We start from the raw sequence: 15000 nt of genomic DNA, 5'->3' as shown, positions 1-15000 counted from the left end.
GGTGCTGCCTAACAACAACACCTGTCTTCTTGCCATTATTTACAGTTGTTGTATTGTTAAAAGGACTTCATAATGCATTAGAGGAATTCAGTCTACAGATGGAATTCCTCTAACGCATAGTAAATTCCTTCTGCGATTGTTTAAGCTTTCCCATCGTTCAATTTAAGTGCAGGGGCTGGGATTTCAATGTCCTCACCAGAAAACTGGCTGCACACCTTTGCTGATCTGTGGGAGACAGCTTTGAGATTGTAATGAGATGTCTTGCTATGCGTGTTGGTTTATGCTTCCTTTTGCTTGTTGATGTTGCAATTTCATCATCTTAAGAAGTGTATTCGTATGAGTTGGAGTCCATGCTACTTTCAAACTAATCAGGAGGCACTGAGCTGGTAACTGTGAATAATGTTGCTTTGATTACTTTCTTTCATTTGGATGGGTAGATGGTTTTGGCACTAGCAGGTTAGCCAGTGAAATAACCAACCTGGCCTTTGGACTTAATTTGCAGTTTATACAGGTTGTCATTCTCTTTGGAAAACAGTTCATTCAATGCACTAAAATTTTGTTTCTTTCTGCAGCGCTCATAGTCTTTCAAAAGTTTTGATAATTTTGCACAAGTGTCTTGATCATGTGGAAAGTTCAATATCCAAAGGGTTTTACGCTCAACAAAAATCTGGCACATGTGGCTCCGTTCACTCAAGGATGCTTCGTAAATTGCCACTTTGCCTATTTATGATAGCTCTTGAAGCTAGATTAAGTTCTTTTTCCAAGTTTCTTACTTCTTCTTAGTGTTAAAAGAGCTCTTTTTAAACGAAATGTTACATTCTACTCACCAACTTAAACAGAAAAGGCCTAAATGTAAATATTAAACATGTAACAAATTATAAAAACTGTTACTGAGTTTTCATATATTTTATTTAAAAACAAGCAATTTAAAATCATAAAAAATAAAAAAGTCACTAGTTAAATATTATATGCACAGTTATATGTTTGTATATAAAGCACAAATATCGATGTAGCTCACCAAATAATACAAGATCTCTTTCAATTAGGCAATAACAGTGTTGACACAAAATTAAGCTTATTTAAACTTAACTATTTGCTTTAAACACCTCACTTATATATCAGTTTATACCACACTGCAAAATAGCTAGTGAAAATTTTACAACACTGAAAGAGCTTCTCGAAAGCATAACCTTATACAATATTCTCAGATCATCTATCCATCCTGATGGAATCAGCAGTTCTTTCAAGTTGATATTCTTTTCCATTTGTGAACTCCTTAACAAGCTTTCCATCAAAATGGAGAACTATTGGTAATGATGAAGATTTAGAATGATCAGTAATGCATTTTCTTATTTTCTCCTCTTTTAGTTACAAGTTTCTCTGCAACTCTAAATGCTATGCAAACTTAGAAACATTGCCTCCTAAATTGGCAATAACACTTGCCACTATTACAGTGTGTTGCCTAACTGAAAGTCCCTCACCTATTGCTGTGAGAGCTGTTTTTTTAAAATATTTTTAGGTAACAAAACAACAAGGTAGATTTAGAATAAGTCAGAATTATTATCACTACTCAAAGAGTTTTCTAAACTGTATGGAGTGTTACCATTGCTTAGTTAGATTTCCACATTTGACACGTATAATGGTTTATTGTCTGATCTCCTAATAGTGTATGTAAACCTTTTATAATCTTCTTCTATTTTTCTGATCCAATTACTCAGTTGGTCCAAGATAGAGACAATATCTTCATTTTATGAAGCAAATTAAACTTAATTAAACAAACTAAAATTCAATTTATGAAACAAATTAAACTTAACATTGTATTTATATTTCCTTCAACAAGATAATATATTCATAAAAATAAAATAAAATTGCATATAGGGAATAGCCCCCTCAGTTTGTCCCAAATAAGGGTAAAATGGCGGCAAAAAATGACCTTTGGACCAATTGAGGAAAGTCATAGAGTGGTCTTATCATGAAAAAGAAATAAATTTATTATGAAAAGCAATGTTAGCTGAAATTTAAAAATAAATAATTATTTTTTTTGGAACACTCTAACATATAAATATATATATATACATATATATATATATATATATATATATATATATATATATATATATATATATATATATATATATATATATATATGTATGTTAAACTAAATTTATATTATTATCTGCATCCATGCATTAGCAATCATCAGGTTACAAACACATTTCAGTAATGTATTTTTTACCTGATTGTTGCTAACACATGAAACTTTTAGTAGTAAATATTTTTTACTTTCTTTTGTCAAGCAAATATATATATATATATATATATATATATATATATATATATATATATATATATATATATATATATATATATGTATATACAGATATAAATACATATAAATATATATATATATATATGTATACATAGATATAAATATATATAAATATATATATATAAGTGTATATATATATATATATATATATATATATATATATATATATATATATATATATATATATATATATATATATATATACTAGCTGGAGTTACCCGGCGTTGCCCGGGCCAATATTTAAACTGGCTTACCTGATATCTGTACACAAAAATGACCCCAGTCTGTACACAAACCCATTTTGTACACAAAATGTACACCTGTACACACCTGTACAAATTTTGTACACCTGTACACAAACTGCCGGGGTCAGGGGGGCCCATTTTTGGGCCCCCCTGACCCCGGCGGTCGGGGTACGGGGTCAAAACCCAGCTAAGAACCTTCTCCCCCTCGAGGACTACCCCATGCCAAATTTCATCGAGATCGGTCCGGCGGTTTGGATTTCTATAGAGAACAAACAAACAAACACACACACAAACACACATTGCCCTTTATATATATAACGCTCTCTAGATTCGTTGCAAGAGTAAAAAATCACGCTTGTCTGAAGAATTTGCGAGGGAGAAAATTATAAGTGAATTTTATAGAAAATATTTTTAGTAAAATTTTTTTGCTGAAGTCAAAATATGTTTAAACAGAGTTTGCATATTGTTAAATAAAGAAGTTATATTTGTAATAAAGTACGTCGAGCATAATTTATTCATTACTTGCTTCAATTTTAATTTATGCGGTATAAGTTCAAATTAAAAATGATTTATTTCTATAAGTTCAAATTCAAAATGATTTATTTAAAAAGCTAAATCCAGCATGTTTTTTTTTAAATTCCAGTTGAACTTTATCATATTATCTGCTTAATTGTACCCTGGTTAAGTCAAACCATTTGCTAACTCGTATATTTTTTTAGGGTCTGTTTGACAAAAAACTTTGCTTAACAAGAACTTTTACTTTGAATTGCATAAAAGTTTATGATATAAAATATCAAAACTTGAATGCTAAAAAATTATATATCTGTTTATAAATATCTAGCATAATATTTATAAATACCTTATAAATAAATAAAAACTAAAACTTAATTTAAAGCTTCGATTTCATACAGGTTCAATCACATTCTATAAATTAATGACTATTATATTTTAAATTCAAAAACATTAAAACGTTAGAATATCAAATATTATTTTTCAAGTATAAGTTAATATAAAACTAAATATTTTCACTGGTATCTACGAATCTGTTAAGCTTATATTTAAGTCTATTTATCAAAAAAGTTAAAGCTAAACGCAACTTAAAATTTAAAAAATAAAGTTTCAATAAACATTAATTGATACTTTTGGAAGCATGCTCACAAACAACAAAAGAAAAAAATGTTACGTCACTAGTTTCACAAATGTGTTTCTCAAAATATACGTCAGTATATTAGTTATTTATATATTATATTTGTATAAATATATATTATACTTGTATAAATATATATTATATTTGTATAAATATGTATTATATTTCTATAAATATATATTTTATTTGTATAAATATATATTATATTTGTACAAATATATATTATATTTGTATAAATATATATTATATTTGTATAAATATATATTATATTTGTATAAATATATATATATATATATATATATATATATATATATATATATATATATATATATATATATATATATATATATATATATATATATATATATATATATATACTTACACTAATATATTTTATACTAGTATAAGTCTATTATAGATTTATTTAGTTTATAATCAAGTATATAAAATATTATTCACTTGATAATATTTAAATAGCGCATTCAGTTTCAATTAGAAAGCAGTTTTCTATTTTGTACAAACAATGATGTCATTACTGCTAACAGATAGAATGGAATGTTTACTATTTTCAAAACATTTTATTTCAATGAGAATAGAAAATTAAAATTAAAAAATTAAAACTTGATTGAATTTTGAAAAATCAAAGTTTTAATCTTTTAATTTTTGATTTTGTAAAAATGTATGACTCTTTTGCTTTATTGTTTTTAATTTTTCACACATTTTTTGTAGATAAAAGAAATATTCCTAATCTTTTTTTTCTTTATTTATTTTTTAGTATTATTTATTTTAAAATAAACTAAAAACGTTTCTGTTGTTTAAAATGTCCCCAATCAAGCATGTTAATTCAACTCCAAAAAAGGAAACAAAGTTATGTAGTCATCTTTTAGTAAATGGCAATATTTTATCGTTTTTTTTTAATATCAAAGCTGCAGTAACATATTCTGGTAGATAGATTTTTTAACAATCAAGTTTTGATATTTTATTTCATAAACTTTTATGCAATTCAAAGTAAAAGTTCTTGTCAAGCAAAGTTTTTCGTCATTAACTAAAACTAAAGCTTTTTTGTCTAATTTCCCGGACTTCATATGAAATAAATTCAAACAAAAAATTGTCCATCCTTTTCCTTGTTCGCACTGGTATGCTTTTAAGTGACCCCCTCCCCATACTTGCATACGTAATTTATGGATGGCCCCATGGCAAGCAATTTCCAAGTTTGAATATCGCTCTTCAAGACTTAATGCCGAGCGTACATAATCGCGCTCATTGATAACGTGTTTTTGTATTATGAGCCTGAAATATCTTGCTGGGCGAATTTATTCATCACATGCACTGTATATAAATATATATATATAAATATATATATAAATATATATATACATATATATATATAAATATATATATACATATATATATATATATATATATATATATATATATATATATATATATATATATATATATATATATATATATATATATATGTATATATATATATATATATCTCCTCATCTCGTAGTCGAAAGAGATTTTTATTGTAAAAAAAGTCTCTTTTAAAAACACTAACACGACCTCAACAAATAAGCTAAAATTTTTTGTGGTCTAAAAGTTAAAGCAATTAAAATAATGCAGAAGTACATTAAATTTTATTATTTTTTAAAAAACCGCAATGATAATGGCTAGGAAATTTTTATAATTGATAGTGTTTTTATTTTTATTTTTTAAAACATTTTTTTAAAACATGCGTGGAATGTTACATTGACTATCTTAAAGCCTGCTGCTTCAAGAGAGTGGTGCTACATTGACTGTCAAATAGCCTGATTCACAACAGAGTGCTGCTACATTGACTATGGGTTTGGTAAGGACAGGCAGTCTATTGTTTAAGAAAAAAAAAATTATTTAAGTTTTTAAACTTTTTCTGGTCTGGTTTATTAGCACTCTCTTTAAAACTATAGTTTATGGAAGAAACTTTTCAACTACCATGTAAGACTCTATCTCTCTATCTCTTTCTCTCTCTCTCTACATACGTGTATATATATATACATATATATATACATATATATATATATATATATATATATATATATATATATATATATATATATATATTTATATATATATATATATACATATATATACATATATATATATATATATCTATATATATATACATACATATATATATATATATATATATATATATACATATATATATATATATACATATATATATATATATATATATATATATATATATATATATATCTATATATATATATATATATATATATATATATATATATATATATATATATATATATATATATATATATATATATATATACATATATATATATATATATATATATATATATATATATATATATATATATATATATATATATATATATGTATATATATAAGATGTCTTTTAATTATGAAAAAAAATTTGTTTTACATATGTTAAAAATTACTAATAATATTCAGGTTGTGCTGATATTACAAGCTCTAATGAAAATATTTGTGTTTATTCAAATATTACTACACAAGGTAACATTTTTTTTTAAATTAGTTTTTAATAGTATATAAAACAGGCATTTTAAATCTTAAACTGTGCAAAATAAATAAACGTATATAAAGCTCTTTTTAATAAATACATAATATGTATATAAAAAATTTTTATTAAATTAATTATGCATTAATTAGTACATGCTTTCATTTGATAAGACATGATGAAAAATATCCTATTAAACTTTTAATTAAATCCATTGAAGGAAAATGGTATCCCAAAGTGGTATCCCAAAATGGTATCTCAAAGTTGTATCCCAAAGGCTAATTTAGAACTTTAAATTAAACCAAATTTGTCAATAAACCCAATATTGAACTACAATGTTTATTATACAAGAAATATAAGAATTGTTCAACATCTAAAAACTGTTTATGCAACAAACAGTTCACATAGAAAGATTAGTGCAAGAAATTTTAGATTAAATTAATTTTTACTTACTATTACTAAAGTTTCATTAACATATCTTAATTGCAATAATTTAATAAATAGTTTATTGCAAACTTTAACTTGAAAACTTTTCATTTTTTTCAAGTAAAATATTGTTCAGAAATTAACTTTTAAAATCTTAATAATAGTGATGACATTGGCAGTCATAAGGATAGGGGGTACCATTGACATTTTTCTTAAGGTCTTTGAAAGATGTCAGTAATATCAGTAGACTTGAAATATAAGAGAGCTGTTACCCCCCCCCCCCCCTTTTTTTTTTTTAGCTGTAATTTTGATCAGTTTTAATATAAATGAATGATTATTAAGTAAAAAAATTATTGCTAAAAAAAATGTTATAAATTACTTATTAAAAAAAATAACTAATTTGAAAATGGCAGCTTTAGACTTATTACATGCTGCTGCTAAAATGATGCGCTTAATTAAATGCATTTGACATATTGATATCAAATTAGTCTTATTTGCCAATAAGTGATGTTGCACAGTATTGAATGAATTGATGTTGCACAGTATTGAATGAAAAAGTTAACTATTTCAATGATTTGTATCTAAGTTATTAGAGGCTAATATTCTAATTCTACATTAAAGCCTTATTTAGTTGTAAATTCAAAGGTATTGGTTAGAACAGAAGTAATCTGCCACTTAGGTTAGCAATGAAGAAAAATTAACTAGTAAGATTAATTCTCTTTTTGGTATTGCCCAAGCTGAATGGGATTGTTGTATTAAGACTTGAAAAATTCCTGGTAAACTAGTGTTCTAAGAATCAAACTAGTACCCCAAAGTATGTCGACTACTTTAGAAATCTTAAAATATAAGCAAACAGTTGTTAAATAAGGAAAACATAAGCTTGAAGAAAAAAGGTGTTTTCAGTGGCAGGAAGTATTTTTCATTTGTAGAACCATTAGCGGATAGTCACATTACTTATTCGATAATGATAAAAGTTATATATAAAAATAAAAATTAGTTTTGTAAGTGATTTTTTTCATGATAGATGGCTTCAGTATAAGAAAAAAAAAGTCATTTTATCCATAAATTTATGCTAGTATGAGAGAATTCCAAAATATATATATATATATATATATATATATATATATATATATATATATATATATACATATACACATACATATATATACATACATACATAGATATATATATATATATATATATATATATATATATATATATATATATATATATATATATATATATATATATATATATATATATATATATATATATATATATATAGTATGTATATATATATATATTTATATATACATATACACATACATATTTATACATACATACATAAATATATATATATATATATATATTTATACATACATGCATATATTTATATAGATATATATGCATGTATGTATATATATATATATATATATATATATATATATATATATATATATATATATATATATATATATATATATATATATATATATATATATACATTAGGGTGTCCCAAAAAACAATATTTTTGAAAAATATATGCAGAGACCCCTTAATGTGTTCTATCTAATACAAAAATACTAGATTTAAAATTTTTTTGAATAAAAAATATTTTAAGGGGTCCCTCAAGACCCTCGAATATTTAATGAATCCTTAAATTTCAAAAATAATATTTAATTTGGAAAAATTTTAACTTATTTATCAAAATTGTCATAAAAATACATAAAAAATGCATTTTTTTGTTTTTTGTTAAAAAATGTAATTTTTCATGTAATAAAACCAAAAATAACAATTCCATATTTGAAATCTATATTATTTTCGAAATTTTTATATAATTTCGCTTCATTTGAGTACCAGGTTGACATATTTTTGAAAAATTTTTTTTTTGAAAATATTAGGGACCCATTAAATATTCGAGGGTCTTGAGGGACCCCTTAAAATATTTTTTATTCAAAAAAATTTTAAATCTAGTGTTTTTGTATTAGATAGAACACATTAAGGGGGGTCTTTGCATATATTTTTCAAAAATGTTGTTCTTTGGGACACCCTAATGTACATATATATACATACATACACATATACGTATATACATACATGTATAAGAATATTTGCTTTAAAAATTGTTTATATTCATTTCAAGTTGTTTTTTAATTTGAGTTATTTATTGAATTTCTATTTAAATATCATTTAGATTTGACAAACAATACAAAAAAAATAATCTTGATATATGGTTCTTTTCTCGGAGATTTGAATATTATAATGAAGGAGTATACTGTATCTTTAAATGTAAAATCCGAAAAATACAATCAGGATTTAAAAAGTGTTTTTCATTTAACTTTGGGTAATGATTTTGGAGCTTATGATGATAAAAATCAAGCCATTTGGACCTACAATAACTACTCCTTAGTTAGTTTTACTACAGATAGTTGTAATGTTTCATACATTAAAACAAAAATTCCTTGTATGTTAGATCAATTGTATTTTTTTAAAATATATATAAATTTACAAGACGATTTCTTTTCAGATCTACGAATCATTAATGGAAAAGCTGGTATAAACTATTCTTTTTTTAAATATATATTTTTTAAGTATTTTTATCTATTACCATTAAGAGTAAACGATAAGATTTAAAAAATTTTTAAATCTTATTTTAATAACAATACTTATTAAACTTATGTTATGTTTTACATTTAAAATTAAGTTTGATTAGTTGTATTTTAAAAATTATATTGTAGAGTACCTTGTTGGTAACATCCCCACTTCCTTAGTCAACAAAAAAATAATTGCTGAGATACCAAAACTTGAAAAGGAATATTTTATTTCATTTGATATTTTTCCTAACAACTTTGTTTTTGATGAAGTTAATATTCTTTACTTTCTTGCTGATTCTAATAATAATACCTTTGGCATTTCGTTTCATGAAGATGGCGATGGCAAACTTAAAATTTACACTCCTATTATTAATGATCAAGGTTTTATTTCTTTCATTACCAATCCTATTGGAATCAATGTATGGTCAAACATTGAAGTGTGTCAAATTAGGAAAGACACTTCTTATATATTCACAATCAGAATTAATGGAGAACTTGTATTTTCTAAAATTAATAATCAAACTCAAAACTTTGATAATGTGCATGTTTATGCTTCATATAAATGGTTGAATATTTATGAAAGCTTGATAAAAAACTTGTTTATAATAAATGGAATTTCTAGTAAGTTTTTTTAAACATTTTTTGAAAAACAAAATGACTTTTGATTATACTTTTTTTTGTGATTTTTATATTTAGTCTGTATGTCAATAAACTACAGGCTACAAAAATCAAACACTTAACCAAATATAGACTACCAAAATCTAACACTTGACAATATACAGACTAAAAAAATGCAATCCTTAACAAAAATCAACCAAAATAAATAATATGTTTATTTATATTAATTTAATAATTATAAATTTTTTCTAACACTATTATTTATACAAAAAATAAAAATTTTTAATTTTTATAATTTTTAGTTATTAATTTTTTTTACATTTTACTTATTTAAATTAGGTCTCCTTTAAATTTGTTTAAGAGTTTATGAAAATTCTTTATTTAATAATTATTGTTACTGTTTTTTTAGATAGGAGTTTACAAACCATAGTTGTTCAGCCTAAAGGTATTTAAAATAAAATTTCCTTTAATATAGTTAAAAATTAGCGCTCCAGATTTGCTGTTTCATCCATATCTTATATAAAAAATATATGTTATGTATATTATCCATATATTATAAATAAAATTTTTAATGATCAATGTAGGGTGAATTGATCAAAAGTTAAATGCTCTAAAACAATGCACATAACAATTTATAAATAAAATTATATGAAACACGTTTATAAAACACACAATAACAAAAATAGTAATCAGTAAGTTTTTTTTAGTTTTGCTTATTTTAAGACCCAGACATACTTATAAAGAAATTTTGTTTTAATAATATTAGTGATCCATCTGATGTTGATTCAATCAGTTAAAATAAAAGTTCAATCTTGTAAGAAAAACCATTGATAACACATGACCCTTGTTTTTAAAAGTTTTACAATGGTAAAGTTAATTTATGATGTTGAAATTTTTGTTTAGATTATATCAACAACAGAAAAGAATTTCCTTTGATTCGGGGTTTGTTCCTTGGAACTATTAGAGTTTTAAAGAAGATTTTCTCTGTGTCTTTTAAAGTAAAGGCAACAAAGTTCATTAAAGGTAAAAAAAATGTGCTTCATTTAACTTTCGGTAAATATTTCGGATCATATGGTGACAGAAGTCTGGGTGTTTGGTACCATGAAGATGGCTCTGGAAAGCTTTCTATTATTGCTTCAGTAAATGGTAATGATAACTACTTCATTGAAACACCTCCTCTTAAATTAGGTGAATGGTCATTTGTCAAAATATTTCAAGTTTTTGAAGAAAATAAGTATTGGCTATATGTTGATTTAAATGGTTTCATTGTTCATAAAATTGAAAATTATGATGTTAGAGATTTTAAAAATGTGAAGGTATATGCATCTGATCTTTGGTATGATGCTCAAAATGGTGCAATTGCTGAACTTTTAATTATTAATGGGTTACCTGGTAAGAGAAGTATCTATTGTTTAAACTTTTTTTAAATTTAAGTTTTATTTTTTTTAAGTAGTTACAATAATTATCTCATATTATAAATAAAAAGTTACAATTATTATCTCATATTCTAGAGTACATTGTTAGCAATTATCACCTCACTTCATTAATAATGGGTAAAATTATAGCTGTGATACCAAAGCTTGAGAAAGAATATTTATTATCATTTGATCTTATTCTTAATAAATATGTTCCTGGTATGCATGGTATTATTTATTTCTCTCTTGAATCTGGTGATGGAGTTTTTGGGATCTGGTATTACCAAGAGGGAAAACTTTTAATTGTGACTCCACTTAATGATTACTTAACAACTTTTCCGAATAATCGCTACATTATCATAAGTTCAGAGTTATCATTATGGATGAACATTGGGATAGTTCAAATTCTAAAAGAAAAGAGTTATGTATACACAATTAGAGTAAATGGAGAAGTAATCTTTTCTGAAACTAATAAACATCCTCAAAGTTTTGATAATCTCAAAGTTTATGCTTCTGATTCTTGGAATGCGGCTCAAGATGGTTTAATAAGAAACTTTTTTATCAGCAATATCATTTCGAGTAAGTTATTTAAAATATCTAGAAATTTTGTTCTACTCAAAGAATATTAAAATAATTATAGGTTTATTTTAAATTTTTTAACATGGTATATAAGAAGATATAAATATAGAAAAAGGACATGTATCCAGAAGCTATATACAGAGGCGATTTTACAGATAAAATAAAGGGGGTGAATCCTTAAAAAGGATGGGGGTGAATCCTTAAAAAGGGAGGGGGTGAATCCTTAAGAAGGAGAGCAGGGGATCCTTAAAAAGTATCAACTGGCTCTTATAAAAAAATAAAAAAGGTCCTCAAAACTAAAATTCACCCTACTTAAATGTGTAGAATACTCTACTAGTTGACTATATTCCTTAAAAGACCGACTATAACTTGAAAATCACACCCCCACACTCCCCTGTAAAATTGGCTCTGGCTACATAAAGCACATTAGTATAAAATTATTTTTAATGATGTGTAAATTTTTGTCAATTTATTATTGTTTAATAATTTTTGAGTACTTTTATGTGTAAAACATATTGTTTATATTTCTATTATATACAAGATTTCTTATGCTATATCCACACAAACTATTGACTTTAACTATAATAAAGTTTGATGATTCTTGCCAGTTTCTGCTATTTGCTTGCCAGTTTCTTGTGCATAAAAGTTTTACAAAATAGTTTTCTCAGCATAATAGATGTTAGAAAATGAAAGGAAATTTTTGAACAGTTTGTATAGTATGAATTTGGATTTTCTAGTGAAAGTACTGAATTAGATTAATATCAAGTTTAAACCTTATATTTTAACAGTTATTTTTGTATATTATTTGCTTAGTATCAATTAATGGTTTAGGTTTAAGGAAAAAATTGTTTCTACTTTAATAACATCAACGAAGCAAGTTGGTCTAGTACAAATAAAACAAATTGGGTATACTTTTTAATGCGGACAATTAGTATATATATATATTTACATATATATAATATATATATATATATATATATATATATATATTATATATATGTTAATATATACATATATTCTCTCTCTTTATATATATATATATATATATATATATATATATATATATATATATATATATATATATATATATATATATATATATATATATATATATGTATACATATATATATATATATAGATGTATATATGCTTATGAAATGAAATCATAAAAACTAGCTTTTTTTCGTACTTGTGAGCAGCAAGTATTCTAGTAGACCACAGTTAAAATTTTACCAAGCAAAACACACAAAAAATTGTCAGAATTGATTAGAAAAAATGATCAAAGCTTTAAGTAGGCAAGTAGAACTAGACAGTATATTAAAACTAAAATTATTCTTTACTGGAATTGATATTTCCATTTTAGTATTTTTTTTAAAGCCAGTCTTGTTTAAGTTTATTTCTGAGCAATACTTTATGCTTTAGGTTTTATAGTATTTTATTAGAAACATAAAAGCTCTGAAAGTACATTTTTGTTTTTGTTTATTTTCAATTTAGAGTTTCAAGTGACTATTTTGATTATTATCAAATGCTTCATTTGGTTATTTATATGCTTTATTTTAAACAACTAGTTATTCTGAAGGTTTTATTTTAAACTAGTATTATAGGAAATATCTCACCAAAATGATAAAAAGTCTTGTAAAGTCCCATAACTATCTTTCTTTTTCTTTGGAAGCCCTCTTAATTGCAGTGTCAATTTTTGAATACTTGATTTTGATCAATTTTTTTTGCAAACTATTATATATATATATATATATATATATAATATATATATATATATATATATATATATATATATACATATATATATATACATATATATATATAAATTATGTTAGTGTATTCTACAAACAGAGCGCTCAATGTTCTTAAAGATTAGAGCAATAATAAATTAGTAAAAACACTTATCTAATTTTTTCTTTCTTCTACACAGTGTTTCTCTATCAATAGGATCATCAGGAGGAATGTCTAAACATTAAAAAATTTTCAAATTATAGAAAAAATTATTTCACAGGAAGTTGGGAATTGTTATAATTAATTATGTAATAATTGTAGTATTTTGCAACCAGGAAGTTGCATTAACTACATTAGATAATTAAAAATTCATGAAAAGAATTCTTTAGAATTCGGATAAATTTGGACTGGTCATTTGTTTTTATAGTTTTTTAAAAGGAACTTATTTTCATGTTTGCATTTAGAAAATTAATTCTGATTTTATATTCAGTAAATTTTCTTGGTCTAAATTTACTGAATAAAATATCAGAATTAATTTCTAAATGCAGACTTGAAAATAAGTTCCTTTTAAAAAACTATAAAAAAAAATGACCAGTCCAAATTTATCCAAGTTCTAAAGAATTCTTTTCATGAATTTTTAATTATCTAATGTAGTTAATGCAACTTCCTGTTTGCAAAATACTACAATTATTACATAATTAATTATAACAATTCCCAACTTCCTGTGAAATAATTTTTTCTATAATTTGAAAATTTTTTAATGTTTAGACATTCTTCCTGATGAACCTACTGATGGAGAAACACTGTGTAGAAGAAAGAAAAAATTAGATAAGTGTTTTTACCAATTTATCGACAACACCTACTCAAATCGGGATTAAGAGGGTGTGTTGCAATTCGAAAACCACTATAACGGCGTGGTTATAATAAAAAAAGACTTAAATATGCAAAACAACACAAAGATTGGGCCCAGAAATTGTTTAATTGGGTTCTGTACACCGATGAGTCCAAATTCGAAATATTTGGAACGAAAAGACGCCAATATGTTTGAAGAAGAATTGGAGAAGCTTATCAGCCCGAGTGTTTAAACCCTACTATTAAACACGGAGGAGGCTCTTTACAGGTTTGGGGTTGTTTATCTTCATCTGGAGTAGGTGATTTGATCTAAATAGAGGGGCTACTCACTGGGGAATGATATAAGGATATCCTAAGGCACCACGCTGTATCATCTGGAATGAAACTAAAAGGTCATAATTTTATTCTGCAGCAGTAAAATGACCCAAAACATTGTTCCTGAGCGGCAAAGATTGTTTTAATGAAATGGCAGAGGAAGGAGTACTGCAATTGATGACCTGGCCTCCCCAGAGT

The 15000-nt window shown here is 24.5% G+C and overlaps 1 protein-coding gene across 2 annotated transcripts in view; it reads left to right on the top strand.

The window, feature by feature from the left end:
• LOC100200642 (uncharacterized) overlaps window positions 1-15000 on the top strand; it is a 111713-nt gene that overhangs the window by 19955 nt on the left and 76758 nt on the right. The window contains exons 4-9 of one of the 2 annotated variants that reach the window (XM_065806072.1): window positions 6206-6312; window positions 8893-9252; window positions 9437-9913; window positions 10320-10355; window positions 10814-11302; window positions 11422-11904. In XM_065806072.1, coding sequence (XP_065662144.1) covers window positions 8961-9252; window positions 9437-9913; window positions 10320-10355; window positions 10814-11302; window positions 11422-11904 — 1777 coding nt within the window. In that variant the 5' untranslated portion in view covers window positions 6206-6312; window positions 8893-8960. Of the gene's footprint in view, window positions 1-6205; window positions 6313-8841; window positions 9253-9436; window positions 9914-10319; window positions 10356-10813; window positions 11303-11421; window positions 11905-15000 lie in introns of both variants that reach the window. The other variant, XM_065806073.1, reaches the window with a different exon arrangement.

This window comes from Hydra vulgaris, chromosome 09 (assembly GCF_038396675.1).
Source record: "Hydra vulgaris chromosome 09, alternate assembly HydraT2T_AEP".
NCBI lineage: Eukaryota > Metazoa > Cnidaria > Hydrozoa > Anthoathecata > Hydridae > Hydra > Hydra vulgaris.
This window is presented reverse-complemented; position numbering and strand designations above follow the sequence as displayed.